This window comes from Drosophila subpulchrella, unplaced genomic scaffold (genome assembly GCF_014743375.2).
Source record: "Drosophila subpulchrella strain 33 F10 #4 breed RU33 unplaced genomic scaffold, RU_Dsub_v1.1 Primary Assembly Seq354, whole genome shotgun sequence".
Taxonomy (NCBI): Eukaryota; Metazoa; Arthropoda; class Insecta; order Diptera; family Drosophilidae; genus Drosophila; species Drosophila subpulchrella.
In genome coordinates this window covers 1,099,562-1,123,684 of record NW_023665577.1, presented here as the reverse complement: position 1 = coordinate 1,123,684, position 24,123 = coordinate 1,099,562, and the positions used below count along the sequence as shown (strand labels likewise).

Here is a 24,123-nt window from a genome sequence, read left to right as displayed (position 1 = left end):
TTAAATAAAAATAAACCTATATAAATACTCGCAGACAGAAATTTCAATTACATTGCTTGTTAAACTAATTAAAAATGCACATGTCATTTATCACCTTGCATTTAAAAGTCATAATACAACGATTATTTTCCAACTTTTATATAAAATATAAGAAATAACTGTTACTTTCAGATTGAAAATCCAAAAAAAATTTAATATTTACTCTACGAGCAAGGGAATTAAGTGGCGGGATATTTTAAGACATAGATTAAAAAAATAGTTGAGAATATTGTTTTATATAATACGTTTTATTACTGAAATTAACCATTTGATGTAGCTTACAGTTACTATTACATATAATGTAGAATTATACACATCTCATATAATTTGGGTTCGTTTGCAAAAACACTTCGCATATGTATTGGTAATTATTGTTTTCCCATTAGACGAATTGAAGTTTTGATTGGACACGAATTGAAGTTGTATTTGCCATTCTCTGGAATCGCTATGTATGCTTGTATATATCCTTATGGTTCAATGTAAGTAGTTATTCAATGAAATTTAATGCTCTAACACTCATTTTACAAAATATACGTAGAAGCGGGCTGATGTCTATATAGATCTGTTATAGTTCATAATTGTATTCAGTACACTCAGTATCAGTAAGTGGATAATGACTCGGTGTCGTTGGTAAGCTATGCTTTCTGGGGTTCCATTATCCAATCCGTTTATAAGTAGTGCCGCTAGATACACCTGGAGTGCTTATTGCGTTTTGTTTGAGCTATTCGTGAGTGGTTATACTCTAAAGTATTTTATTGGTTTCCTACATGTACTATGCTGCTTACATTATTGTATTGTGTTTGGTTTCTTCTCCGAATCAATGTTTTTCTGACTTTTTCGATCGATTTGTGTGTGGTTTTGTAGCTTCTTGGTGCTAAGCATTCTGCTGCGTGTTCTCTCTAGATTCAATTTGGTTTAGTTTTATTTGTAGTTTTAGTTATTTTTATTTTTAAGAGTACGTATAAAGTGTTAAGCAGTAAGCCATATTCTTCGCTTCCATCTGGACACACTTCAAGAGCTTTCGGAGTATGTAGCTTTGGTGTTTGGTATCCATTGAATCCATGGTATAGTTGAATACTTTACATTTAAACAAAAATGTTCTAAACAATACAAATCAAATTGTACACAGACATTACGCTTAAGAGTTAGATATCATCATAAATATTTTATACATATGTATGGTTAATAATGTATCTCTTTTTGGAAATCAACTTGATTTTTTCTTATGGTGGGCACATTAAAAGGGACTTCATTAGTTGATATGAAAATCATATATGAATGTAAGTTACATAAAGCGTAGAAGTAAAGTATTGTACAGCAACAAAAATGATGTCGATTAAAAATATGTAGGTATATTTTTTCTTTTTCGTTCCATTTTCAGATCTTTAAACATCTTTATATTAAGATGTTTCTGAATTATCTTACACTTACATGCATTTTCAAGGTCCTAAACATTTTCTAATACATTTAATTTAGTTAGTTTTGGTAAATATTTTTCTTGCTTCTGGCGTAAAGCGCCCTTTATCCCGCTTAGATTGTGCTTCAAATTTGAAAGCAACTAAACGTACAGATCACAAGTGACCTTGAAGAAATTAGATTTAATTTGATCAAATTGTAGAAAACTAGTTTAAAAATATAAAATTATAAGCTAATAGAGACAAAAACTCAAAGTGGCAACGAGCTCATGCTGATGAAACGTATGACTCCCGTTTTTAGTTGCCGGGTTCCTGCTTCTTCCCTCCTCCTCCTAGTAAAGGGGCGCCTGCGCCCAGGTGGTAACATCCCCTCCCCTACTCATTCAGCTTGTGCCACTCGGCGATCTGACGGCGGGGCGAGTTGCACACCTCGTTCCAGTGGTTTAATGCGGTGCTGCTCGAGTTCGGTCCGCCCAGCTCCAAACGACCGATGACCTGCGAGAATGTCAATCGTGCAATTATAGAGTTATTAGCATTAGGTCATCCAAATCGACTTACCTCATTCTTGGTCACGCGATCCCAGTCGAGCAGCATCAGCTCCAAAGACACACCCTCAAGACTGGCGCCAGTGCCCTGCAATTTTATGAAAGTTTCCTTTGTTATTATCGTTTTTAGATATAGCCATTCTAAACGTTACATTTTTAACAAGGGGGAATTTATTTTAAACTATTGCAATATTTTTTTAACTTATTATAGTTGTAAACAAAAAATCTCACTATACCTGTACGGTTGACATTAAAGCCCAACAGAATAAAAAAATAATAATTTAAAATACTTATCAGAACTTAAACGTTTTTATAAAGATTAAATTTTCTTCAACACATAACACCTTATATCTGATTAATGGATGGAATCATGAATAATATTTTATACACCAAGTGACAGTTAACCCATAAAACCTTCTTAGGGATAACTCAAGTCTGTTTTGAGTTATGTACTCATATATGGATGAAATTATCTTTAAAACCAATATACTTCTAAAACATTTAAAGTCGTACATTTTGTAAAAGTTTTTCATTAGAGTGATTTTTAGATCAATAGATAACTTACCTCAGCGGCGGGAATATCGAAGGCGAAGCTCTCGTTGAAAACGGGGCTCAGAGTGCGCTTCTTCACGTGCGTCTTCTTCTTGGCGATGCGTTGGCCATTATAGAGGAGATAGATCTTGACATACGGATCGGCCAGACCGGTGACATCCATGCGGGGCAAGTTTCGGGCCTTAAGGAGGACTACAGTGAGGCGCCCGGCAGCCGGTTGCCAGCAGAGCGAGATCAGCAGTTCGCCGCGACCCTGGGCTCGAATCTTCAGGCTGCGTGGCTGAATCTCCTTGCTGATGGACAAGGCCTCCTTGGAAATGTCCCCGATCTCAATGGAGGTCAATGGGCAAACCACCTCGCCAATAACATCGTCGCGCGAATACCGATCGAAGCTGAGGATGACAAAGTGCAGCGACATGTTCTGCAGGTCGTTCATGTTCAGGCCGTAGAAGGTGAAGTCCTCGTCGTAAACTGGGTTCCGGGTATTTCGCACCACGCGGGTCTTGACCTTGTGCTGCTTGTCGGGCAGCAGTTGCAGCTTGACATAGGGGTCAGTGGCCGCCTGGGTGCGTCCGTTCATGCCAGTGGGGATGTCCCCGGTTCCTCCGGATCCTCCCTTGCAGGGCAGTCCGCGACAACGGATGATGGAGACCATCAGGGCGTTCCTCTCGGCCAAGTAGCGCAGCTTGAAGTAGATGGTGCCCAGCTTTCCGTACTGGTCGGTCACGGACAGCTCCTTCCCGTTGGTCAGCGCATGGTCGTCCAGGGTAATGGTCACACTTCCGTTGGCGATCGTCTCCACAGGCGAGTGGTGGAGGCTGTTGTGCAGCGAGTGCTTCATTCCGTTTCCATCCACCACGGTCAGTTGGTTGCCGTTATGCTGCTCCGCATGCTGGGGCGGTCCGTCGTCCTCCTCGCTGTACTTCAAATTCGGCTGGGCGATCGGGGAGGTGGACTGATCCTGCATCGGCGACAAGAGACCCATCTGCTTGCCGCCCGTCGGCGAGGGCGACTTCTTCAGATAGTGCGGCGGCTGGCCGCTGGGCGATCGAACGGCGGTCGGTCGCCGGGTCGGCTGGAAGGGAAACGAGGCGTCGTGCTGGCTCTGCTTCTTGTTCCGGAGGCGCATCTGCCGGGCGCAGATGCAGGCCACCGACGAGAGGACAGCAGCCGCGGTCAGTCCCAGGATGGCGGGCACAACTGAAGAGTAGAATCGAATTTGATTAGGGAATAAATAAACCAACGTATTTAAAACTTTTTTCTGTTTCCAACAGATTTTTACAATTTCCAGCTTGCAATTAGCTCTTCATTACCCAAAAAAAATAAGTTAAAAAAAAAAAATAAAAACTCAATCATTTCCATAAGTCTTAAATTTTTTGAATAATTGAATTTATAAGTTAGGCACAGTAATGTATTTAAGAGAAAACTTAATATTCTCACAAACAACATTTTCAAATGAAATTAATCTACAAATAGTTTAAATCTTTGCATTCATTAATTCTAATTTTCTTAATTGAAAATCCCTATATACTTTTCCTTCAAATTATGAAAAGTTATAAATTATGATTAAAAGTTGCTTAGGTTAAATGAACAAAGTTTCCTAATAAATATGTTAAGATTATAAGTATAATAAAAATTGATCAAAAATCAACATTCAAACCAGTTGGACTTGCATATATAAAACACTATCTTAACTTACATCTGTGATTAGTCACCAAAATGAAAAAGAAGGAAAGACAGACTCTCCTCAAACAGCTGTGCGTTGTTTGTAAACTTCTTATGTTATTAAATGCAACCCACAAGAACCTTGACATTCACTAATCCCTTAATAAGTCAAGGCATTACACCCCACATAATGAAGCCTACATAACATTTTCGTACTCATAAAAAATGTCAAACGAAACCCCAATCAAAACCGACGCACACGAATGATGTGCAACTTGCCCAGGCACAAAAGCCCGAATTAAATATTCATTGCCATCGAAAAAGTTTGGGAAAAAGTTATACCCAACACTTTGAACAACTTGCTAATGAGCAAATTGGACAGATCAACCACAAAGGTCGCATTTGGCCCTGCAATATGTTACTTACTTGTGTCCATGACGCTGACATCTGGAATATACTCTTCAGCCATTTTTAATGGATTTGGCTTCGCCGCTCTTAGCACGTTCGCACTCGATGTTCCTCGTAGCTGTGTGGAATAACAATTAGTCACGATTTGTAAGTGAGGAGGAAAAGTTTTGGTAACTGTCTTCGGATGTTTGCAACTTTCTGTGGCACGTGAAAAATTTCGTACATCGATTTTGCGCACAAATGTATGCTAGAGGCTTTTTGTTCGCGGGCAGCTGCTGCCCGTGTTCTGGCCAGGTTATGCTGACGGTTTGCTTTTGTTGTTATTTTCATTACTTGAAGAGGCACACACTGGCACGGGTTCTTGGGAGAGAGCAGAGAGCCACAAACACACATGAGCCATGGGGTCGCATGAATCATCAGAGCCCCCGCACACACGCACACGAAGTTCGCTGGGTTTTCCACTTCCACGGGACAAGTTAAATGGGGAAAACACATCTTAAAAGAATTTTCTTTCTTATATCACCAATCTTTCATTTCCCTAGTTACTTTGTCAAAATAAGCACTGTTCCTATCACATTCAGTTTTTGTATTTATTGTTTTTTGCAGCATCCCAGCTTCAAGTAGAACAATTACTTTGCAACAGCTTCTGGGTAGCTTATAGGATTTTCTTTTTTATAATTTTAAGCTCATATCTTACTTATTTACATGTTAAATTATCTTACTTTTCTGTATCTAGACCTTCACAAGTAATTTCCAACAATTAAAACCTTTGCAATGCCCACGATGTGTGGAACAAAATTCAACAACGCAGTTCCGCAGCCGTTTGACTTTATTTTGCCAGTGGCTTCTTCGCCTGACTTGGAAATCGTTAAACCTGCACAGGCGCACAAAGAAGTTAACAGCTTTTTGTGTGGGCTGGCTAACTGGGGGTTGAAGAAACCTGTGACGTCTTAGCCGAAACAAGGGTGGTTCACAAAAGGTTTTACAACACTACAAAATAAATATAAGTTAGACTTAAATATTTAAAATTTATAATCATCAAATCCATTTCGTTAAAAATTATACCAATTACTTACCCCACTGGTTTCCTACACCTAAAAGCTTCAAGTTTGGGCCAAGTTTCCGAGAGCGCCAACTTTCTGACCAGCTTAAAGCTGTCTTTCGTCAAGTTGAAGCTTTCGGCCAGTTTAAAAAGACTCGCGCCTGTTGGCCTGAAGCTGAGTCGGTAACGCTCTGCGTCTGCGCGCAGTTCGAACAAGTTAATAGACCCACCAGAAACCCCATCTTAGTGCAGTGCTCAGAGGGTAACTAACAAAAACCCTAGAAGGCAGTGACTAAAAACCATTGAAAGCCGCAGTTTGTGTTTTTTTGTGTTTAATTAAAGCTGCTAAGGAAAACGTTTAGGCCAAATAGCACACAGGTTTTTATCTTCTTCGGGCCATTGAGCAATTTTCCTCGAGGCATTTTCAATAAGGAGTAAATAATTAATTCAATATTTAAAGCGTAAAAGGAAACCAGACACCAAACCACTGGACTCTACGATCGTAAGTTGATGCAATCGCTTTTATTTCTATTATTTTCTGGCTTTTCGGTTTTCACAACCCAAAAATTTGCCATGTCCGTTTCTGGCATTGAGGAAGCTCAAAAGATTTGGCCAGCTTTGGGGCCCGAAGTCTGCTGGAAATTTGCCATTGTCATAAGCCCAAGAAACGGAACTTTGTTTGGTCTTCTGATGGCTCACGGCGATAAATTGTACTGCACTTTTTTGCAATAGCTCCAATTCGATTCGTTTGTTTTTCTGGCCCACAACAACGCATACCTCACGATTGTGCTCTAGACACGTTTCTGATTTTAGTTACTGGTTTATATTTCTTTTTCCACACACATCAAAACGGTCACCCATTGTCTGCCATTTGACCACTAACGTGTTCGATTTTGTGCTCAATTACACGGTGTATTATTCGTCTGAAAAAGTACTCACATTAAGGTGTTATACGATGCCAGTTCATTAAACGTCCATTACTGTAATAGGAAATTAACCCGGTTTCTCCCTCAATTCCATCGCTTATTAGCCGCCACCTCGTTTCAACGGAAACGGGTGGTATTGTAAAAGACATAATACTTGAGCTTATTTATGGTGAGCACATTTCGTCTTTGGATCCGAATTGAATGGAAATATCCGTTAGGTGCTAAGTATGATTTTCAGACAGAAGAGGAAATCACCAAGCTAACAAGCTCACATTTTGAAAAAAATTAAAGTTAATGGATTTTTGGACGGACTTTTTATCATTTAATATATATTATTTGAACAAGAAAATAAGAAATTTGATTAAAGGTGTTTAAAAGTGATTCCCAATAATATTCACAGAATTCGCAATTCATTAACCCATTTCTAGAAATTAACAAAATCAAAGATTAGTCATACGAAAACGGAATTCCCCAAAAACATGGTAACACCTTAAGGCAAAGCGAACAACAAAATATTTCTTATTAAATGCTTTGAACTCAAATTTTAAAGTCAAGCGGAATCCCTTAAAAATAAAGCGCTTTTTATGCAATCTAATCATGAAAGTAAACATATTGAAATTTATAAGTCATGACGAGGCCGCCAAAATATTGCACCCAAAAGTGATTCCCAAAAAATTCAAAGTTGTTACCAAATATTCACCAAAAGCGTTAAGTCAAAAAACCAAACAACTTCCACTTTTTTCCCAAACAATTCAACGAATTACAAGTAATTCCAAAAAAGCGTGCTCACACATTTACGCCTGAACCCATTAAAAAAGAGTTCGCTTGCAAAGATAATTTCTCGATTTGCATATCGGATTCGATGTTCGTTTTAGGGCCTTTAAATTTTGCTTGTTTCCTTCTGTACTTCTTTTTATTGGCGAGAGCAAATTAAAGTAGGCGGCGATGATCCATCAAATTTTATTGAGGGCAAACAGTGGCCGGCGAATATAAAAAAGGTTTGCTGCCTAGGGGAATCGGGGATCGTTGGGGGCAATGGGATTAAGTGAACATGGATCAGGGTGCTTTGACCGAATGACACCCACGCTTAGCTTTCTTTTCTGTAGTTGTTGGCCAAAAACTTCAAAGACTCCACACACAAAAACTGTTTGCACACACAAGTCCCGTAGATTTTTTAAAGTCATGTTTAAATGTCAGCGGCAGATAAAAATTTGTATGTCTCCATGTTTTGGAAGCGTGCTGTCGCCGCTTTATCTGCTGCCAACATTTGCTGGGCCCAAAAAGTGAGAGAAATCTCGAAAAACAGTCTAAAGTTTGCCAAGCCTGTTGCTTGTCTTTTGTTACTCCTCTTCAGAGACATCGATTGACTTTGGCTGCCTGTTGTGTGTTCGCCTCGCGAATGTCTGCTCCCCTTTTGGGCATTTTGGCATTCGTCCATTCATTTCGAGCATTCAATGTATCTGCAGCATGTGCCCCCCGTTCCTGAAGTCTTTGCCTTTGCCATTTAAATGGTCTTTGGCTGGCTTTATTTGTTTACAATTCGTTATGGCACATTGCCAGGCCAGAGCAGCCACGACGTGAGCCAACACAAGTCGCAAAATGGGACAAATTTTGAATGCTTTTCGGGGAAGTTTTCTGGGAAGCGGAATTAGCATATTGAGAAAAGATTGAATATGCACTGGGAAAAATGGAATGGAATGGATTGCTTTTTTTCGACACGAATTGTATTTTGTGTTGAATGATCTTATATTTTTATGAAGAGTTGAGGATTGGTTTTTTTGGAATAATCATATTAAGAAAAGATTAAAAAATGGAACAGATAGCTTCGCTTTTTCACTACAAATTAGTGAAAAGTTTTGGATTGGCTTTTTTCGAACTAGCATTTTGAGAAATCATATAATATACGATGGGAAAAATGGAATGTTTAAAACTGTAAGATCTTATATTCTTAAGAAAAGGGTAGGATTGTTTTTGGAAGTCTCAGAAGATTTTTATTATTTTCCTTGCCCTAAATAAAATGTGATGGATCATCGTCACCTTCTTTAATTTCCTCTTGTCAACAAAAGAAAAACAGAAGAAAACAAGCGAGATTCAAAGACCCTATAACGAACATCGAATCCGATAAGCAAATAAAGAAATGCGCAAGCGAACTCTTTTTTAATGGGTTCAGGCATAAATGCATGAGCACGCTTGTTATGGAATTACTTATAATTTGTTGAATTGTTTGGGAGAAAAGTGGAAGTTGTTTGGCTTTATAGCTTAACGCTTTTGGTGCATTTTTGTTATAACTTTGAATTTTTGGGATTCGTTTTAAGGGGCAATATTTATACGTCCTCGTCATGACTATTACATTCCAATGTGTATTCCCTTATTATTAGATTGCATAAAGAGTGCAATATTTTTCAGATTTCTCTGAAATACAAAAATGAATAGCACAGCTTTGGTAGAGTTATTTATTTTTTTTGGGATTTCTTAGCCCAAGTATCAGGTCATTATCGACAATCGCTGTGCCCTGGGCGGCTCACAAGATTTTATCCTAGCGACAAGCGTGAGAAATCCGGGGAAAACATCAATTACAGCGCAACCCTGTTAACAAATTCACTCATTTAGCAATGAAACTAAAAGTGTTGTTACTGTCTGCGGGGCCCGAAACCGAACTCATGAAATGGCAACCCAGTTGACAGGCAGCTCCTGAAACAACGTGGATCGGAGCCGAGCTGGCCACCTTATATTTTTACTTCTTTTTTTTTTTGCATCTGCCTCGGGCCGCCGAATAGATGTGGATGCGGCTGATGTGGCTGCGGTTTTTTTGCCTTATCCAGCACGTAACCAGCGATCAATCAAGACTCTCATCTGGGGTCTTTGACAATCGCCGGAATGATGCGCCGCGCAATTGCAGAATTTCACTCGGAGCTTAATTGTACGAGTACGAACTGTACGAACAGTACGAGTGCCACGTAATTGGCAACGCCAAGGGTATTACATGCAGTTGCCGCAACTTTTGCCCAGCGAAATGCAACAAAATGTTGTAAATATTCAATCACGTAGTTCGTGCAACAATAGCCCGGGCGGCCGAAAAACAAAATTTAAATAAATTATGTAAAACGCTTTTTGTTCGGCTTTCTACCGAAACTTGAAGAAAAATGGGAAATTTATAGGTTTTTTGTGGCATTTCCGTTTCTGTTTCTGGTGGAAAAATCCATTGTCAGTCGTGCCGGTCATTGCCATCTCAATGAATTATACTGTGCAGTTCTCTGGAAATAATAACAACAGAAAGCTAATAAAATTCCAATTATCTATCATGCAGATGTACACGAGTTTCGATTTTATTGTTATAAGCCGATGCCTTACAGATTTTAATCAATACCAACGAAAGGCAACCGATTGTTTTAAGCCTGTAAACCAGAAACTGCGGAATTTCCAGGGGAAATCCGGAGCTACTGGCGATAAAAGAATCTTTAAGTAGATAGTTAGCCAACAGATGCCTGGCATCTTTTCCATAGCAAACACGTCAATCCGTTAACCTGACCGGCGTCAGCAGAAGTGCATTAACTAAATATTGCCTACTAACATTTAACAATTACGTGTTGAAGCATGACAAGGTGGAAACAAAAACAACAGCGACCAACAACTGCCAGCGAATTCTCACACAAAACATTCGCACATTGTTGATGCGGCGTTGACAACTGACTGGGGCACAAGCGGAGGCAAAGAAATACAACAAAGTACGCAAAAGTTACAAGAAAAAAGCGAAAAAACAATTGCAATCCAATGGTTATATAGCGACATTTTTACCACCCTAACTAAGCAGATTTCAGAGGGATTTTTTAGTAATTGGTATCATTTTGTAGGTAAATATTTAATCTTGAAGTCTTAGAAACATGGGTCTGAGCTAAAAAAATACATGCATTTATATTTTAGTTGAATATTTAGAATTCCGACCCATTTCGTAACATTTAAAAGAATTGTAAAGGACTATTAAAATTGAACGTGACCTCTGGTGATTCTTTTTGTGACACTTATAATAAAATATACAGTTATGAAAAAAAATTTGAATACAGTCAAGTTTACCTATATCCATTACTACCATTACTTTCTTATACTATTAAAGCTTAATGATTTTCCACTTGGATTTTGTTCAAATACAATTTCAATTTTGCTTTTTACATTTTCTTACGTTGTTAATATGATAATAATAATATAATTACTATTTTTATGTGTGGAAGTCCAATATATTGTATTTTTATTAAATTCTGTAAATTTCCATTTTGCACTTTTTCTTGGATTTGATAAAAATATTTTGTATTTTTATAAAATTTTGTAAAAATAATGATAATTTTTCGGCCAAAGCAAGGCGTTTCAAATGCATTCTAGTACTTCGGGCTAACTTACATGGCCCATAGAAGGGTATTGAATCACAGGGCAAGAAAAGAGCAAAGTGGCTTTGCAGTGTGACGCCGTGTTGTTGCATTTCTATTTGCCGCCACGCGCATGACGAATGAAAGTGAAAATAGGAAGTCAAGAGATGGCCAAAGAGCCATGAGACCGGCAACAACAACGGCCACTCAGACTTTGAGTCAGACATTGGCCAAGTTGGCCAGACATTGCGCGGCAGTTTCCTCCAGTTTGGCTGCGAATGCAATTGCCGCCAGTTGCTAGTTGCCACTGCAGTCGCAGGTTGCAGGTTGCCGTTTCCAGCTTTAGCCCCAGTTCCAGATCCAGTTGCAGTTGCTTTAGTTTGCCACACTCGTTGGTTTCTTGGCCAATTTCTAATGGCCGAAACAGCCGGAGATGGCTGCGTAATATCGATGCGGGGGATCCCGGGGGCAATGTTTGGTTTGCCGGCTCGTTATCCTCTGCAGACCGCGATGCCGGCGTTAATTTATGGCCTCGCTCTTGGTCAGATCCCCCACTCCCGCAGATCCTCCATGTGTTCAGCTTTATTTATTAACTTTTTCCAAATCTATTTCAACTGGCTTTTTGCCTTTTTGCGTTTATCGTGCTTTTCTTTAAATTATTCATACACCTTGCCAGCTTGGTCCCGCCTGTCAATTTTACGCCCGAACGTGAAAAACTTTATGGTTCGTTTTTTTTTTATCTGTGTCTCTGTTTTTTTCGTATGCCTCTACTTTAGCGCGTTTACCGTTAGTTTTTGATATCGAGCAAAGAAGTAAAACCGCGAAATCAAAAGCAAACTCGTTCCCGCTCAAAGTTGGAGGTCCATTGGCCAAATTAATGACTCCAATTTGCCGCAATGTGTTGAGCATTAAATTTGTTATGGTTTTTAGTCGCTTATTATGCGCTTTATCTACCAGCCGGGGAAGTTTGAAATTGCTGGCTTAAATTGACTTAAAATCGATGTGAAATTTTTGAAAATTATTTGAATGGTTTATTGGCTTTCAAGCCGCAATTGGATGAAGTGATTACTACGGCAAATGACATTCTTTAAAAGCTTTCAGACAGTTCTGGCATTTGACTTAATTTACTTAATTTGTGAACATAAAGTATGTCAAAATCACATATATGTGTTTGAAAAAATATGCTACTACGCTAGGAAAATGATAATGATAATAATAACTAAACTAAGTAACAAGGAAGAACGCTATAGTCGAGTACCTCGACTATCAGATACCCGTTACTCAGCTAAAGGGACCAAAGGAAAATGGAGATATGCAAGCAGCAAATGCGCCACCTACCGGCGGTAGACAGATTTAAGCGTTGTGGGCATTAGAGTGGGCGTGGCAAAGTTTTTTTTTAAATCAATCGATAGGTATTGACGAGACCAATACAATTAAGTTAAAATTTTTTATCTAGCACGAAAATTGTGGGCGCCACAGGCTTTGGCGGCTTGTGGGCGTTAGAGTGGGCGTGGCAAACTTTTTTTTAAATCAATCGATAGGTATTGACGAGACCAATACATTTAAGTTAAAATTTTTTATCTAGCACGAAAATTGTGGGCGCCACAGGCTTGGGCGGTTTGTGGGCGTTGGAGTGGGCGTGGCATATTCGCGTAATAAGCTTGCGCTGCGCTCAAGCCTACGGAATCTAAATCTGAAATCTCGTTTCTCTATCTTTGATATTTTCCGAGATATCCGCGTTCATATTTACGATTTTTTGAAGTTTGTGGGCGGTTTGTGGGCGTTAAAGTTGGCGTGGCAAACTTTTTTTAGGTCAGTCGGTAGGTATTGATGAGAACAATACATTCCAGTTAAAATTTTTGTTCTAGCATCAAAACTGTAGGAGCCACAGTTTTGGGCGGTTTGTGGGCGTTAGAGTGGGCGTGGCACTCTTTTGAAACAAACTTGCGCTGCGCAGGAATCTCAGGAATCTGCATGCCTAATCCCAGTATTGTAGCTCTTATAGTTTCCAAGATCTCAGCGTTCATACGGACAGACGGACAGACGGACAGACGGACATGGCTAGATCGACTCGGCTAGTGATCCTGATCAAGAATATATATACTTTATGGGGTCGGAAACGCTTCCTTCTGCCTGTTACATACTTTCCGACGAATCTAGTATACCCTTTTACTCTACGAGTAACGGGTATAAAAATTGTTCGCCATCAACCTTTTTGGAAAGTTTGAACTTTTTGGGGTGCTTTTAAAACCTATAGTTTTTTTAAAATTCCCTACTCCAATCTTCTGACAAAGACCAGATCAGATCCCACCCCTCCCAAAGGTGGACCTTACACAATTCAGTCAAAATCACATGGCTTTATCTGGCGCCTTTGTAGTGGCACGCATAAATTGCATTACTTTATGATTATTATTCTAAAAAATGCGCGGTTCCCACATTAATAAGCACCCGAAAAACCATGCCTTAACCTAAACATATGGCAGAAGCAACACCGAGATAACTGTATAACAAGGCCCAAAACCAAGCCTCTATCAGCGGTATTGTTCACACTGACTGACTGCCTGATTGACTAACTGACTGACTGACTGACAGCTCAAAGAAACCTTCAAACGTAGCAATGAAGACAATGCCAAGCTATATCAATGAAGTTATAGTACGAGTACAAAACAAACCACAAGCAGACAACTGCAACTCGAGTCGGCTTTAATCGACACTCGGTTTACTTCAGTGCACAAGATATTATGCACCACGCTTTACATCCGATAAAGGTGTATATAAAAAACAAGCTGTAATTATGACAACTCCATTGATAATCTTGTCAGATAGGTTACGCAGGAAGTGTTAACAATCAGATGATAACAAGAAAAAATGTCGTTAGCTGATTATGTAATTTTCAACGTACTATATTCTCACCATTAAAACAGTGACCCAATTTTGTATTGACCACTAGTTAAAGAATTGTAGTAAAGAAAAAATAATTGTTCTTGTTTTTTAATTTTAGCAATTTCCAGAATACATTAAGCGATTTTGAATTTTTGTAATTATATATAAATTTTTTGTTTCTTGCATATTGTCTCTATAAGTACATTTTATTGTTTTTCCCCACATTAAACGATTACCAATAAATCAAACGAACAAGCTTAGGAAAACATATTGCAAATTGAAGTACTCCCGATTTCGTATCCCTAGGATTTTCCCACAAATTACCATGAGCCACGCAGAAGTGGACCAAAATCCGTTTGCAACGCAAAACTTGCTCGAACAACTTTTAATTTTCTGAGCGCTGCACGACTTTGCACGCGTTTTTCTTGGCGTTTGAAGTTCGCCTGTTGCCACTTTTGTTACCTGGCTTTTACGAGCCTGCTGGAAAACTGGCTGCGAGGTCAACCGCCTCTCTTTTCGATTTTCCACGCTCGCTTGAGTTGCGTATGTTCTCCGACTTTGTTGTGGCTCTGTTTTTATTTTTCGCTGCCTTTGCCCAAGCTCCGATTCACTTTCGTGGCATCCTTCAACTTTAAAAGCGAAAGACACCAAAATGCAATTGAATGAATGAAAAATCGTGTTCCAAATGTCAGATGCGAGCTCCATTGTGGCACCCAAAACCGAAAAAACGGACGAACTGTAGCAATTGCTTGATCTTCTCGATCTCCGCTTAGGTGATTCTCTTGTTTCACTCTCGGTTTCTGTTTTTGTTTCAATTACCTTTTTGCTTTGTTTTTTGGTTTTCTGTTTTTGGATGGATACAAATTGCAATTTGATTGCTTCAAGCTGTTCGAGTTAATTGAGGTCAAAAGCGTTGTCAGCATCTTCCAAAAATGCACTGATTTCGGGGATCGGTTCGGTTGGGTTTCGGTTTTATTTTGGGCGCTAATGAACCGCCCAAAAAGGAGTGTGAAGAGCAATGTTAGAGGCAAACAATTAACATTTCTCATTCCCATAAAAGGAGCCTAGAACAGATCACGTTTTCCCGCCTTCAGAGTCACTCTGGAGTCCAGAGTCAATCTGTTCAACCCCGGCGGTCATTAGTTGACCACCAACGAGACGAACAAATGACATAATTGTATTGCACATTACTCAACCGGCGCTGGCTACCGTAATCCCATCCAGCCTCATTGCTTCTGTTTTAGGCACAGAGCAAGCGGCAATTTCGAAATTTCAAATAGGAAAGAAAAGTGAAGCCAGCCAAACATTTTTGGCCGCTTGGGGCTAAGGTCATGTGAAACTATGCAGCAGAAGCAGCCTCTGAATGAACAAAGCCGGGCTCGGATGATGAGCTATGACTTCTGTCTGTTCGCTGTCTGTTTGGCCTTTCGGTAATTGCCAATGCTGGCGGCAGTTGCTGTTTGTTTGCCAAATGGCCAAGAAATAAAAAGTATCTTTTTGATTTAAATTTCATTTGGGCTTGCTTTTTGGTGTGCACTGAGACGGACGACGACGCCCATTGTCTCGGTGGGTACTCTTATTAATTACAGTACTGTTGCTGGGGCATTACTTTGATAATTTTCAGTCTTTGTCTCAGTGGGCAAGGTTAAACAGAAGTTCATGTTGTGGTTTACAAAAATGTTATGACTTTGCCCTATGGCTTTGCGTTTAATCAACTGGAAATTATAAAATTAGATGAGCAAATAGATAATTAAAGCTATTATTTGTACATTGGAAAAATATAATGTACATTTTAGTATGATTCATTAATCAACATTTTCGAGAAATCGAAAGACTTAGAACACGAACTTCTTATATTTTTGATCAAGATTCTAAAATTTTTGTTTCCATCATTTCAGCGAGAAACATTTTTATGTAGAAAGTTCGTGTTCTAAGACTTTCGTTTGTTACTTTAATATTTGTCATCTAATTTATTGTGACCATGAATTGTGAAAACATTTAATGAAAACAAATGGTTAAATCAATTTTTAAAATGAATTGGTATCTTTACCAATATATACATAAAGTATTAAACTTCTATTTTCATTTAACTTGAATTTACTAGTACCACAATATTGAAATGTTGATAGTCCATACATAGTATAATACTTAGTTGTATTTTCATTAAGATCAATGGTAAATTAAAGTTCTTTTCCAATTTTCTAGTCTATCAACATGTCCGCCAGCCCCTCAGCCTGCGATTGTTTGGTGGGCGTGCCCACCGGACCCACCCTCGCCTCCACATGTGGTGGAAGTGCCTTCATGCTGTTCATGGGTCTTCTGGAGGTCTTTATCCGTTCCCAGTGTGATCTGGAGGATCCCTGCGGCCGGGCAAGCTCAAGGGTAAGTGATAAATACTTATGGCCACAAAGAGTGGCTATCAATATCACATACCATTTCCATTACTTTTACAGTTTCGATCGGAGCCGGACTACGAGTACGATTTCATTGTCATTGGCGGCGGCTCAGCGGGCTCTGTGGTTGCCTCACGACTGTCCGAGGTGCCCCAATGGAAGGTGTTGCTGATCGAAGCCGGTAAGGGATGTTGCCCCAGCGACTCATACACACATGGGTATTTCCAGCAACATAAACTCACGCTGCTCACGGGCAATTAGAGGCGCGTTATGTGGCATTTGTTTAGAAGTAATTGAAGCTTAACAGCGGCAACAACTGCAACAATGGCAGCAACTCTAATGCCACTTGGGCAAGACTCGGCGGCAAAGAAGCAACCGCAACTGCCGCGAGCATTATGTAAACTAAACGGGCTGCCACCTCGGCCCGAAGGCAATCTTGGCCCATGCAAATATCTTTCCTCTTTATAGGACTTTGCATCGCTTCGAGCTGTTAGCCCGCTTACAAAGCCTGTAAAGTTTTTTTCCTTTTCGATTCGCTTGACTTGGTTTCTTGCATTCAATAATTGTTGTTGCTCACAGCCTTTTTTATGAATGAATAACGATTCAGGCACCACACGTGAATCTCTTTCAGCGCATGTAGGTGTCTTGCGAATGTATTTGATTCTAATTATCGGTGCCGATGTTCAATGCAGTTCATTCACTTTGTCTTAATTAGACGCAAATATGCGGCAAACTCGGCTAAAAGGCTTTTTAGCACTGCATAATTTTAATTTTAAATCGCATCGTACTTGCTGAAGCACGAGTTTTTTGTTTATAGCCCAGTAACCAGGTAATATAATGCCAAACATCAATTAGACCAGCTGAGTTCACGTATTAAATATATATTTCAAACATAAAGCTAAAATATTAACCTGCTTAAACTGCTTATAATATAATTGCAAAACTAAGATACTTTAAATATTTTATCTGGACCATACTCAACTTAATTGAAGCATATTAACAAGTAAGATATTAAGGTATCTATCATCTCTCCTAAAGCGAAAGCATAACGTCATTAATCATAAGTTTGTCTCGTCTAACACTAATGTCTTAATAAGACAACAAAGCGTTCGGAAAATCACTTGAAATATCTTCGGGCCTGGGAAAGCATTCTAATGGCTCCATTAAAACTGCCCTATCAGCATTCTCGGCTCTGCTTGGCTTACTTTGTGGGTCTCCCTTAGTTTTCCAATTTTTGCGCAAAGTAATTGTTTTTATGGCGACAATTTTTACGCCTCGTCACTAATTACACTAATTACGAACCGAAAAACGCAGAAGAGAAACACATTCAAAGTTGTCAATGCGTTGGCGTTAATTATAATACAATGCCTGGGGCTGGAGTGCAATTAGTAGTGGCCATTACCAGGCTTATTATACGACCGACCATATCACTATGAGCAGACAACTCCCGGCTAAAGTGGCTTTTGTTTCGACTAAGCCGCAGAAGCTTAATTCTTGCTTGACATTAGACATGCAACTCGTCAAATTTAGTCAATGCCAAAAGCATGCCGGAAAAAAGACTAAGAGGTTTCTTTGATTGAAGAAGTCAACCCGGTGCCTGGCACACTGACCCCGCCAATGACCTCGCCTCGGGTTAATGGCTACACTTTTCGCCCAGCACGTGTTTTAAATATGAGCTAGAACCGGGTTGTTTAAACTATATTCCAAATGTGTACTTAATGTCACCGCAAATCATTTGCCACACTTGGAGAAATCATGCGCTCATAACAAACTCGAATATTTTTGGCAGAGTTATGTGGTTTATATTTATGAAAAGTTGTTGAACTTGGTCCAGACTGCAACTTGTTTATTTGCTAAAGCCTTTATTCTAAGCTAATTAAAATGCGTATTCCCGGTGTTAATTGTTCTCTCTGATCCCGTCGCGTAAACACCAAGAAACGACTTTGTTTTTATTTGCGCGACACAGACATATGTTAGGACTTGCCGCAGAACAAGTTATTAACAATTTGGGGAACATATATAACACTGGTACTCAATGAATCAGAGTATCACCGGTATTTGTATTTCTTTCTTAATTTTGGCTATTTTGTTTAATTTTCCTTTGTTGAAATTCCAAGTTAAATTATTACTTCAGGATTTTGCGGTCAAATTTTTCGGCTCCCACGCTATGGTTAGCAATCAAAGATTCCACTTGAATCGATTTAATTAACTAGAGTCGTGGGCTCAGCTCAACGGAAATTCTAGAACGCTGATTGAGCGAATATACTAATTATAATGGATTGCCATGGGTTAAGCAAAAGCGTGCCTCAAGTGTCCCAAACCCAAATGGGGCTGGCCACCCAAGAGCTGAAGGTTGAATCGGAGTTTGTTTGTACTGCTTCTTAATGGGCAGTTAGGGTCTATTAATCAAGACTCACGACCAGTTATTCGAAGTATCTCGGTGTTGGTGGATAGGTGCATATCTATTACCTTATTCGGTAGGAATTTAGCATTTAAATTCGACAAATTTTGCAACTTCCTATTGATGGGATTTAATTATTTAATATTATAAAACAGTTTCGGTTGGTTCAAGTAATTATGGAAATTAAATTTATAAATAAATTATGGTGCAATAATATTCTATGGATGGATGGATTTTATGTTCTGAAGATGAAAACTAAATTATTGGCATAAATTCTATTTTTACTGAGGGCCATTAAATGTTTATAACTTGCTTAAGAAATATGTATACAAAGAAGTTCGTATTGTAAGATAAAAATAAGAAATATGGACATAAAAAAGTTCGTTTCTAATAGAGACTTTTATGCTAAAACTGTAATGTAAATGTTAATTCGACCCGTCAACATTTATTATTAATTTCGGCTGATCACTTGAGACTCGTAAGTATACCACTGTTTTTGCATAGTCGGATTCTTAATATTTGAATGCAAGCGAACAATTTAAATCCAATTATGCGAATTAAAAAGCAATATTAAGGATGCAAATCGCGGGTTATGAATAATATATTACCTAAAATATTATCTTTAAAAGACACTTCGTATACTTACGATATTTTCTTTCTTTTCCAGGTGGCGATGAACCTGTGGGAGCCCAGATCCCCTCGATGTTCCTCAACTTTATTGGCAGCGACATAGACTACCGCTACAACACGGAACCGGAGCGGATGGCCTGTCTCTCCTCGATGGAGCAGCGCTGCTACTGGCCGCGTGGCAAGGTCCTTGGTGGAACGTCGGTGATGAACGGCATGATGTACATCCGTGGCAACCGCGAGGACTACGACGACTGGGCAGCCCAAGGAAATCCTGGCTGGGCCTACAATGACGTGCTTCCGTTCTTCAAGAAGTCGGAGGATAACCAGGAACTAAATGACGTTGGCACGGAGTATCACGCCAAGGGCGGTCTGTTGCCCGTGGGCAAGTTCCCCTACAATCCACCTCTGTCCTACGCCATTCTAAAGGCCGGGGAGGAGATGGGCTTCTCTGTGCAGGATCTCAATGGTCAGAACTCCACCGGGTTCATGATTGCCCAGATGACGGCCCGTAATGGCATCAGATACAGCTCAGCTAGGGCTTTTCTGCGACCAGCACGAATGCGCAACAACCTGCACATCCTGCTGAACACCACGGCCACCAAGATCCTCATCCACCCGCACACCAAGAATGTTTTGGGAGTGGAAGTTAGTGACCAGTTCGGCAGCATGCGTAAAATTCTTGTAAAAAAAGAGGTGATTTTGAGTGCTGGAGCTGTCAACTCCCCTCAGATCCTGCTTCTGAGTGGTGTGGGTCCCAAGGACGAACTGCAGCAGGTAAATGTGAGGACCGTGCACCATCTTCCAGGTGTAGGCAAGAACCTGCACAACCACGTGGCCTACTTTACGAACTTCTTCATCGACGATGCGGATACGGCACCACTTAATTGGGCCACGGCCATGGAGTACTTGCTGTTCCGCGATGGTCTCATGTCAGGCACAGGAATTTCGGATGTGACCGGAAAGCTGGCCACTCGCTGGGCGGATAGGCCGGATCTTCCCGATCTGCAGCTCTACTTTGGTGGCTACCTGGCCAGTTGTGCTCGTACAGGACAGGTGGGCGAGTTGCTCTCTAACAACTCCCGGTCCATACAGATCTTCCCAGCTGTTCTGAATCCCCGTTCCCGTGGATTCATTGGCCTGAAGTCCGCCGACCCTCTGGATCCGCCGCGTATTGTGGCCAATTACCTGACCGACGAGCGCGATGTGAAGACCCTGGTGGAGGGCATCAAGTTCGCCATCCGGCTGTCGCAAACGACGCCGCTGCAGCAGTACGGCATGCGACTGGACAAGACGGTGGTGAAGGGATGCGAGGCGCCCGCCTTCGGTAGCGATGCCTACTGGGAGTGCGCCGTGAGGCAGAACACGGGTCCGGAGAATCACCAGGCGGGCTCCTGCAAAATGGGTCCGAGTCACGATCCCATGGCAGTGGTCAACCACGAGTTGCGGGTCCATGGCATTCGAGGACTCCGCGTGATGGACACCAGCATAATGCCCAAGGTTACCGCAGGGAACACCCATGCACCCGCAGTGATGATCGCCGAGAAGGGCGCCTACCTCCTGAAGAGGGCCTGGGGCGCCAAGGTCTGACGCGTGGATGCGACGTGGACGTTGCATAGAGTAATTTAATCAGAATCCGAGCGAAAATTACTGCAAGTAAAAATTTAAGCGAAATTATTATTAAGGCCCCTCAGATGCAAAACTAAACCTTTCTATGTTTCAAATTGGTCTAATCTAATTTAATCCGATCCAATCCCATCCGAAGGCTTCTCACTCTAGGCACACCGCGTTGCGCAATCTCCATTAATGTTCTCTATAAGATAACAGACTACTCTTAAACTAACTACTGTGACCCACTGAATATACAGACGAACTTCTTCAACTGCACATTTTACTACTATTAACAACTAGGCTCGATAAAACTTAAAATGTTTATGTTTCTTGCTTTGGTATTTTTTGATTTATCTTATAAAAAGCAAATTTAGTTTTATTAAAACATTAAATTTGCCTATAAAATGTAGATTTTTAAATTAACTTTGAATCATTTAGCACAGTTTAAGTTGGAGAAGTTTGACCGTATAGATTTCTTTTAATGTTCGCTTTGTAATGAACGTTAAGTTGACCAATTAAAATTACACTTAAACTACATACGTAATTGATGTGGACCCATTGAACATGTAAAATTTGCGTGTCGTTCGTCGGTCTTAAACAACTACATTTAATCTATATAACACTTGTGACCCATTGACAATGTAAATTTCGTTTATCGTTCATTTTGCAATTGCATGGATGAATGATGTCCTATATTTCTGAGTACGCGTAAATTGCATGTATTTATTGTTCGATTAAAGTGCAACAATTTAGTTTAACTACCAAACGATCTCATGAATTTGTCAACATTTAGCGCACGATCAGCGATAATCAGTATAAATAGGAGCCCAAAATTTCTCTTACCAGTCTGTCTTGCAAAATGTTTCGATCATTATATCTGATCGGAGTTCTGTATCTGGTTTGGGTGGGTGCTCAGGACATCGTACCCGATGATCCGGAAGTGCAGATGCAAATGCACTCCATGTTCTACACGGCTCGAGTTGCCTGTGCGGACGAGAACATGATTCCATATGGTAAGTGGATTGTCATATCAACTTTTCTATAGTTATCCAGATAAGTTTGCTAAAAAATTATCTGTAATTGATCAATCACTGAAAATATTAGTTTCTTTTGTGCAAAGTTTATTCAAAGCCCAATTTATTGGTAATCAATTTCCGGAAGTGAAATTTTAAAATTATTCTAACTGTGCATGGCACGATCAAAGCTTATTATACACGAGAGTATCAGCAAACTATAAAAGGGAAGCCACTAAAGCCCATTAGGCATTCCGCTAGATCAAAATGTATTCCGGGTTAGTTCAAGCGTGTGCTGTTTTTGCTATTCTGAGCCTGAGCCTGAATTGCGTCAGTGCTCTTCAGGATCATGCCAAGGATAACGGCGATATTTTCATTATAAACTATGATAGCTTCGATGGCGATGTGGATGACATATCCACGACCACTCCAGCTCCAAGAGAAGCTGACTATGTAGATTTTGAAGAGGTTAATCGGAACTGCAATGCTAGTTTTATAACGTCATCGAGTGAGTGTCGGGAAAGATTGTAGAGGATAACGAAGGCAATGTTTGACGTCTTTAATCATCTCTTTTAGCCAACGTGTTGCAATTTAATAGCACGGGTGAATTGCCAGAGGACAAGGATAAAGCAACCAGCATGGTAGGTGTATATTGCAGATCCTTCGCCTCCCTTCTCTCACAGTTTCTTTGCAGTGTTATTTCAACTGCTTTTTCGAAAAGTCCGGTTTGATGACAGACTATAAGTTAAATAAGGATCTGGTGCGCAAATATGTTTGGCCAGCCACCGGTGATTCCATTGAGGCTTGCGAGGCCGAAGGCAGTAAGTGTTCTAAACAGGACGTGTTGAAATGCATAAGGCATCTTAAATCTCTAATCTTCAGAGGATGAAACGAATGCCTGCATGCGAGGCTATGCCATCGTGAAGTGCGTCTTCATCAGAGCCCTTACGGATGCTAGGAACAAGCCCACCGTTTGAGTATCAGCAAAGTCAGCCTCTGGGACTAATCAGTAGAAAATTATAATATTAGCGTTACAAAACCAAAAATGCTACGAGCAATGCACCTAGTTGGCTATAAACCGCAGGCACATGCAACTCCTTCGCTGATTTTCTACTCCTTCTATCACGTATCCTCGTTGCCATCGCACGTGGTGTTTCTGAGCAGGCGGCTCAGCCGCTTGCCGATGGGTTTGGGGTACTGGTTGTTTTTAAGCAGGAACTCCTTTGACTGGTGCTCCACGGCTCCGTTGTCCAGTTGGAACTTGCAGAGCGTGTGCAGCGGTCGCACAAGTGTTTGTCGCAGCTCTGGTCGGGATTCGAGCACGGCCAGGCACTGGGCAGCGGTCTCCAGGGTGCTGAGGCAGCCCTCGGTGGGTTGGGTGCGGATGATGTAGTCGCTGATGCCCACGGCGATGAGTTTCACCTGCCGCAGGCGGTGCAGAGCCGGGCTGCTGGCGTAGATTGCCTTGGCCTGCGGCCAAGTGCCATCTATGAGTACCAGGGTGTAGGGACCAGCGCTACGGTCCACCTCCTCCAGCGGTACTGAATCCCGGCTGGGATACAGGAGTAGCGTCTGTGGAGAGTCGAGGATACTCTGCAGGTCAGCGTGGTTTTTGTTGGGAAAACGCTTGCCCTTGTAGACCACACATTTTCCGGGTTCCAGCCCCAGCTGTAGCATAAGAGCTGTGCGCAGCGATCTCTTCTCCTCGGCGGGATGTTGCAGGATCACAATCTGCGAAGCCACCACTTCCGGCGGATGCGGTAAAGCTGGACACCAGCAAACAACCACCGGCCGTCTGTGAAAGATGTCATCATAAGACTTGAGATTTCAGTGGAGGATTCCCTGTTTTACCACTCACTTGCACTTCTCGCACTTGTCGCGTCTGTCGGGCGGGTCGGCGCTGATACCTACGAGATCCTGCCAAGCTTCATCCTCCATCCTTGTAATTGATTAAATTAAATAAATGCGAAGTGATGTTCTGCACAAGACGAAATTCGCAACCGCAGAACCATTTGTGACTAGGTGGCAACGACGGGCGCCACATGGCAGACAAAACGAGCCTGTCCTTAAATCAGCTGTGAGCGGGCAGGGAAATCTTTGTTTATGAGGTGACCAAGAACGAGAATTCATTTAGTTTTGAATAAATTATGACAACTAAATAGTATATATTGAAAAATAAATGCTATGGGAAACTAATAACATTCAAAAGAAAATTAAATAATGTCATTGTATAACTAAGGTTTCT

At 40.7% G+C, this 24,123-nt stretch overlaps 4 protein-coding genes across 7 annotated transcripts; 2 read left to right on the top strand and 2 right to left on the bottom strand.

Annotated features, from left to right (window-relative positions):
- Nucleotides 1–266: 266 nt before the first annotated feature.
- LOC119559974 (synaptotagmin-4) lies at nt 267–5,491 on the bottom strand. The gene is made up of 5 exons (XM_037873211.1): nt 5,347–5,491; nt 4,643–4,742; nt 2,565–3,751; nt 2,013–2,087; nt 267–1,949 (listed from the first exon to the last, which is right to left on the bottom strand). The coding sequence occupies exons 2-5, from the start codon at nt 4,683–4,685 to the stop codon at nt 1,830–1,832; spliced, it is 1,425 nt and encodes a 474-aa protein (XP_037729139.1). The 5' UTR covers nt 4,686–4,742; nt 5,347–5,491; the 3' UTR covers nt 267–1,829.
- Nucleotides 5,492–5,853: 362 nt separating this feature from the next.
- On the top strand, nt 5,854–21,626 carry LOC119560745 (glucose dehydrogenase [FAD, quinone]). Of its 3 annotated transcripts, XM_037874360.1 has the most exons (5): nt 5,854–6,044; nt 6,127–6,168; nt 16,039–16,215; nt 16,287–16,407; nt 19,295–21,626. In XM_037874360.1, the coding sequence occupies exons 3-5, from the start codon at nt 16,048–16,050 to the stop codon at nt 20,881–20,883; spliced, it is 1,878 nt and encodes a 625-aa protein (XP_037730288.1). In that variant the 5' UTR covers nt 5,854–6,044; nt 6,127–6,168; nt 16,039–16,047; the 3' UTR covers nt 20,884–21,626. The 3 variants fall into 3 exon arrangements, with proteins under 3 accessions (XP_037730288.1, XP_037730287.1, XP_037730289.1); XM_037874359.1 differs by having other exon boundaries at nt 5,854–6,168; XM_037874361.1 differs by having other exon boundaries at nt 5,854–6,168; nt 19,295–20,844.
- Nucleotides 21,627–21,717: 91 nt separating this feature from the next.
- LOC119560904 (general odorant-binding protein 84a) lies at nt 21,718–22,972 on the top strand. 2 transcript variants are annotated; one of them, XM_037874603.1, is made up of 5 exons: nt 21,718–21,878; nt 22,162–22,386; nt 22,455–22,519; nt 22,573–22,699; nt 22,761–22,972. In XM_037874603.1, the coding sequence occupies exons 1-5, from the start codon at nt 21,725–21,727 to the stop codon at nt 22,853–22,855; spliced, it is 666 nt and encodes a 221-aa protein (XP_037730531.1). In that variant the 5' UTR covers nt 21,718–21,724; the 3' UTR covers nt 22,856–22,972. The 2 variants fall into 2 exon arrangements, with proteins under 2 accessions (XP_037730531.1, XP_037730530.1); XM_037874602.1 differs by lacking the exon at nt 22,162–22,386.
- LOC119560903 (tRNA-uridine aminocarboxypropyltransferase 2) lies at nt 22,876–23,876 on the bottom strand. The gene is made up of 2 exons (XM_037874601.1): nt 23,737–23,876; nt 22,876–23,673 (listed from the first exon to the last, which is right to left on the bottom strand). The coding sequence occupies exons 1-2, from the start codon at nt 23,814–23,816 to the stop codon at nt 23,001–23,003; spliced, it is 753 nt and encodes a 250-aa protein (XP_037730529.1). The 5' UTR covers nt 23,817–23,876; the 3' UTR covers nt 22,876–23,000.
- Between the last annotated feature and the right edge of the window lie 247 nt (nt 23,877–24,123).